The 6,491-nt window shown below is 28.7% G+C and overlaps 1 protein-coding gene across 9 annotated transcripts in view; it reads left to right on the top strand.

Moving 5' to 3' along the window:
• LOC106871599 (tyrosine-protein phosphatase Lar) overlaps window positions 1-6,491 on the top strand; it is a 586,729-nt gene that overhangs the window by 534,879 nt on the left and 45,359 nt on the right. For all 9 annotated transcript variants that reach the window (XM_052971329.1, XM_052971328.1, XM_052971334.1 and 6 more), the window contains one exon: window positions 4,663-4,947. In XM_052971329.1, coding sequence (XP_052827289.1) covers window positions 4,663-4,947 — 285 coding nt within the window. The remainder of the gene's footprint in view (window positions 1-4,662; window positions 4,948-6,491) is intronic.

Genomic DNA, 6,491 nt, shown 5'->3' on the forward strand with positions numbered 1-6,491 from the left:
CATATATATATGTTTATATATGTATATATATATGTATATATATATATATATATATATATATATATATTATATATATGTTTTCATTCTAGTAGGTATTTTCATACTTTATTTATTATTTTTTTTATTTGATGTCTTGGGTGTAGAGCGGAAAATTTAGTTAAATTGAGAGGGTTAGCTTATCAAGTAGGCGGCATATTCCAAATTGCAAAATTTTTTACATCTTCTTAAAAAAAAAATTACTATTTCAAAGCTGAACTAATATTTCTTTTGCATCTGTTCAAGACAACAACAATAATTCAAAGTATGTGTGTATATATGTATATATATTTATGACGGAGATAGTTTCAAACATTAAAAGTAGCCTTTTCATAAAGTATGATAGTCTCTATCAAAAGAAGACAAAGTAAATAAAATAAAAGTAAAAATGCTGCTTTGTTTAGACTATTTAATAATAATAATAATAATAATAATAATAACAACAACAACATATGCAAATGAATTTTTGTATTGACTAGGATATACTGTTTTGTTTTATTTTCATCTCTTTTCAAATATTAGTTAAAATAAATCTCAAATAAATAGTGGACTAAATTCAAGAATAAGGCTATGTTAGCATTCTTGGAAGAGCAGAGTGTTGTTTGATTTTAATATTCATCCTGTATGGTTAAGCTGTTAATCCATATTAGAAGTACCAAATCATCTCCAAGTTATATTTCCTTTGCCCCACTATGAGATGCTTGTGTCCAATATCATAACTTGCATAAGTATATATATATATATATATATATATATATATATATATATATATATATATATATATGTATGTATGTAATAATGGCCACAATTCATGGTTAAGTAGGATATCCACGATACTTGAGTTAAGTAAAAAAGTAAAAATGGAGCAGTGTGTGTGTATGTGTGTGTCTTTTGATTGATTAGTTGCTTTCTGAAAGGAACATTCAACTCCCCCATTACCTCTGTGTACAAGAAATACTGAATTATATTATGTATGTGTATGTGTGGGTATGTACCATCATGTACTATGATAAGTGTGTGAATGTACAATTTCTGTTCTTGTGTAACACATCTCAGGAGACTCACAGTATTTCTCTATTCTTTGTTTAGTCACATTTTTTCTTCTTGTACAGAAAGAAACCTTTCTCAAGGTTTTGCTATAGAAATTATCCTGTAGGGTCTGGTAAAGAACATTGTCATGATTTTTTATAATTATTACACTTTATCAAAATGCTAATATTTTAGTTGAGTGTTTACCATTAGAAGAAGCTGGATAAAGTGGCATTCATCCATTTATATATAACTCTCTATATTGCACTTATCCAGCAGAGTGAGGAAAAATATATTTTTCTCCTTTTGATGAAAGTAGAAAGGGATAAAAAGCAAAACGTGGTACATTTTATATTTTGTTTTCACTGAGATGTCACTTGTTCCTTTGTTTTTGTTAGAACAGCCATTGATAGTTTATTACTACTTTGATGAAACAAAATCTTGCATAATAATTATATGATTAAAAAAATGAAGGTATAAATATATAAAATCTCACAGTAGTTGAGAGAAATTTTGGTTAAATTCAAAACATTCCCATGGAAACATTAAATTGTAGTTTTGAAGAATCAGATAACATTGAATGAAATATTGTTAAAATATTATGAAGACATGTTTCATCAATGTATCTTTTTATATTCATTCATTGATTGATTCATTATTATTATCATTTTACTTTAATTATTATCATTATTTAGAAGAATGCATCTATGATTTTCCACAGCATCTACTAATGTTCCATTAAAAAAACATGTTTTAAATTATTATTATTATTATTAAATAGCTAAAGAAGTTCATTGTGAATGAATGATATCTTTAACAGCAAATGAAATTGGAGGAGAAAATGAAGAATTGTACATATAAACTAACATTGTATCTATAGTGTATAGTGTTGCTGTATTGTACCTGAGCAATTTTGCTATTATCAATTATTTTATTGTAATAGCTCAGCATTAGCAATAGTTAGTTTTATTAATTTTGTCTAATTTCATTTCCAGTATCTGCAGTTTGTTTAGAATTAACCAAATTTTAGCTTAAAATATAAATTAATAAAAGTTTTAAGGGACTAGTAGTTGTTTGAATATTTGGTAGGTAAGCCAAGATGGATGATGCACAAATGTCTAAATTATCTTAAAAGAATTCAAGAATGGCTCTCCATATCTTGAACAGATTGCTTGTTACTGTGCAATAGAATTAAAAGTAAATCAACTATAAATTATCTTCATAAATAAAATAAGTTTTCGTGGTGGACTTAATTGCTTTGTGTATTTTCTTCTTTAAGGAACTGCAACCAAGATGTACTAGGATTTTCCTTGTTAGTTTTGTGAGGTCCTTAATTTCACATTGTACGTTTCTACCAATGGCATCAGTGTAGTTCAGTGGTTTTATCCTCTTTTAGGGTGCAGAATTCTCCAAATTATAACATCTGATGTGACTTGTTGTTTCAGTATGATAGCAGTGTCCATCATTAATTTCCTTGGATTCTTTTTCTTATACTGTAATATTAATATTATCATTATTATTACTCATTTCATCCAAATTTATATTCTGAGTTCAAATTCTGTCGAGGTTGACTTTGCCCTTCATACTTCCAGGGTCAATAAAATAAGTAGCAGTTGAGGACTGGGGTTAATGTAATCAACTTACCCTCTACCCCAAAATTGCTGGCCTTGTACCAAAACTTGAAATTATTATTATTTACTTATTTATGTATTATATTTTTTGATGGCCAAATCAACCCAAGGCCTTGTGAGTAAAATAAGATAAATGGAAGCCCTGTGGAAGCCCTTTGTATGGCAGATTTATCCCATTGCTCGGTTTACACCACCAGATAGCCATTGGGTGCCTTTAGCTGGGAGATGATAAATAAATGCTTGATATCAGACTTATTCAACAACCTTCATCTGCAATGACCTCCAGAAGTTGGCTATCCTTTAGTTCCTCATACATCAGTGTTATTTCAGTTTCCATGCAAACAATTTGAGCCTTTTAATTCCACAGAGGCCTTTTAGTCCATTAGAAGCCATACTATTGCTATAGTAACAGTTTTTATATACAGTATTATTATAATGTTAGTAATGATGTTGATGATAATATGAAGACGGTCTAAATGCTCTTACTCAACAGCACAACTATTCAAATATATCTACTGTATTTACTGAGTACAGAACCAAAATCTGACTGAGATGAGTGATTAAGTTGAAGACTTCGGGCAGGTTATGGTGAAAAAAGCTTATTAAGTGTCCTTTTGCAAATTTCTACAGTAATAATAGTATGAGGGAAAAATCCTTTAATATATGAAAATATTTAATGCAAGTATAGGGGCTCTAGTCTGAGGATAACTTTCCCTCTTTTTCCCACTAATGCATAAATGTCATAGAATCTGCCTTTCTATGGCAGAAAAAGACATAAGGGAAAATAATGAACAAATAAAAGTAGATTAGTAATTAGTTTGTTGATCTCTATGTGGATAAGTCAGTTCTGCTGCTGAATTATCTTGGTATAAAAACTTTTATGAGGCAAACTTTGTAACTAACAAGTGAAATTCATCACTGAATATAGGAAAACTCATCATATCTCTTTAGGGAACAGTTAATATGCATAAATGATTAAAATTGATAAGTGATGTCTTAATAATTAAGAAGAGTACATTAAATGTAGTTTCTTATTACATCAAGCTTTTTTTTTTTTTTTTTTTTTTTACCTATTATCAAAGATGTCAAAAGTTTTTTTTATTCTTTTATATCTTTGAATATATGTATTTATAGAAATACTGAATCTGGATATTTACAAGATAATTATCTTTTGACACTTTAAAAAGATAAATTTTCTGCTTTTATTAAAACTGTTTAGTAGAATTATGACATAATTTCGAGCTTGAAATAAATAATTGAAAAGAATAAACCTTTTTTAGAAGTCTAGACATTTAGATAATAGACAACTTCTCGTATATTTATTTACATCTAGCTGCAGTTTCCTTTTTTCTTCTTTCTCATTTCCTTTTTCCTCTCTTTTATCCTCGTTTTTTTTTTTAAACTTTCTCTCTTACATACACACAAATCCTTAGATAGCTTGGCTTAATGTCTTTTTTGTTTCGTTTTAATATTAGGAGTATTTATCTAGCTTAGCTGAATGAAATAATTATAGTAATCCATATAAGATTTATTATGATTTAAATAATTATAGTATGATCGTTTAGTTCCATTTGTGCTGTGTTCCATTTCCCTGTCTATAGACAGGGAAATAGTTTAGAATTATCTGACTCTTTGGTGTTCATCTTAGCTGTAAACATTGATGACTTGTGTGTGAATTAGTCACACATTCAGTTGCTGAACATTTAATACATGACTACACCAAACAAGTATTGTCAACATTTTCTCTTGGTTGATAAATCCTGATTATTTAGCTTCTCAATTGGCACCAAAGTTTAGGGTACACTCATAAATAGAAAGATGCTGTGGACTTATGTAATTTCTCAATAATTCATAGTTATGTCATAATATTTGTCTTTTCAACAGCAAAATCATCTTTAAAAAATTACAATTATCTAATCATTATTTTCTGCTTTTTTTTCTTTTTATTTTACATTCTTTGTTATAGTCCCCCAACAGCCGAAAAATCTTCAGGCTCTTGCTGAGTCTGCTAATACTGTTCATGTGACTTGGGATCGACCAGATGCAATGGATAATATCGAGAGCTACGAGCTATATTATAATGATTCCCACTACCGCCAGAATGTTCACATAAGTATTAAACCACCTGTAGTAAGTTACCGTTTAGTTGATCTTACACCCGATACAGTATACCACGTTCAAGTATCAGCTAAATCATTACGTGGAGAAGGAGCACGTACCCCAACAATTCAAGTTCGAACACCTCAGTTCGGTAAGTTCCTATTAATTTTCTTTATTCAAAATATTCAAAGACTGCTATTTTATGTATTTCTGTTAAAATTTTCCATTTTCTTCTCAGGTGTTTCGAAGATTATCATTGAATCTCCTTGCTTTTCAGGGTTTATTTGCTGTATAAAACGAACACCATTCCTGATAAACATATATAATCTATTTTGTTTTGCTTTTATTTCAGTTCTTTAACTAATGTTTCTCTACAGGTATTTGGTGATGGGGTGGGAGAGATTTCAATTTTTTTTGTTCCACCAAGTGCTATCAGCTATTTTAAAAGAGAAAGAAAGGAAAATGCTATATTTTGTTTTGTTTGGAACAAAATATGGAGTTATTGGATCATCCATGTATTGTATTTGCAATTATAGATGTATTAACAAGCAGAGGAAAAAGAAAATTGAAAAAAGAAAACAAAAAAGGAAAACAGATCGAATTTAAAATGTTTCAATGGTATTTATTTGGTAGAAATTAGGAATTAAATCATGTTCAAATTATGTAGAATATCAAACTAAATATAAACAATAATTCTTAACGCTTAGAATAACTCTTATGAACATGGCTTGAAGAAAGAAAAGGCTTTTTTTTTTAAATCTTAGAATTATAGGAGGCTCTTAGGGTAGATATATAATTTATTTAAATAAATAGGGTTCTCAGTTTAATGAGAACTGAACTAAATGTTTGCCCCAAAGTGTTTAACTGAAAATATAGGTAATGAATTATTGATGTGTTTTGAAGGTATCTCATCTCATTAAACCTAATTGCCTGATTACTGCCAGAAGTGTTAATAGATTTAAGAACTGATTTTAAAAAAATTAAATAATGTTTTAAAACCATACAGTTTTGATTACTTGATGATATAGTCTCAGGGTAATAAAAGTGGTTTATTTTATTTATTTATTTTTACAAATACATTAGTTTTATCAGATTGGTTATTTAAATATACATTATTATAATAATGTTCAAATCGGTTGTTTTACCCTCTTTTTGCCCTTGAATAATTTTGGCAAAAGTATGTCATTTTCTGTGATTCCAGTTGGATCTCTTCACCATGGACACAATACATACACATAGAGAAATTAAATTATAATGCAAATGCCATATTGTCACATCCATTTCTTTGGCCCTAACCTTCCATTACCAGTTAGTATATTTCAATATCAATTGTAATCCCCATTATCTTTCTTCTAAAAGACAGAATAAAACAATGCTTCTGTTTCATTAAATAGAGGCTTTTTTTTTTTTCCACCTCCAGAAATTCAGGGTCCATACCCCCCTTTGCACCTTCTGCTTTCATTCTCCATCATATGCCCTTTTTATTTATTTTCTTCTCTTTTTTTTGTTACTATTATTACCACCACTATACCACCCATATCATTATTATCATTTCTTAACCTCTGTATTTAGGTAGTCTTTCTATATTTATCCTACTGCCTTTTATTTTATTTTATTTTCACTTACTATTAGCTACAGTAGTAGTGGTAGTATCATTATCATTTTACTCTTATTTTGCAAATAATGCATATATAT

The sequence above is a fragment of the Octopus bimaculoides genome, chromosome 10 (genome assembly GCF_001194135.2).
Source record: "Octopus bimaculoides isolate UCB-OBI-ISO-001 chromosome 10, ASM119413v2, whole genome shotgun sequence".
Lineage (NCBI taxonomy): Eukaryota > Metazoa > Mollusca > Cephalopoda > Octopoda > Octopodidae > Octopus > Octopus bimaculoides.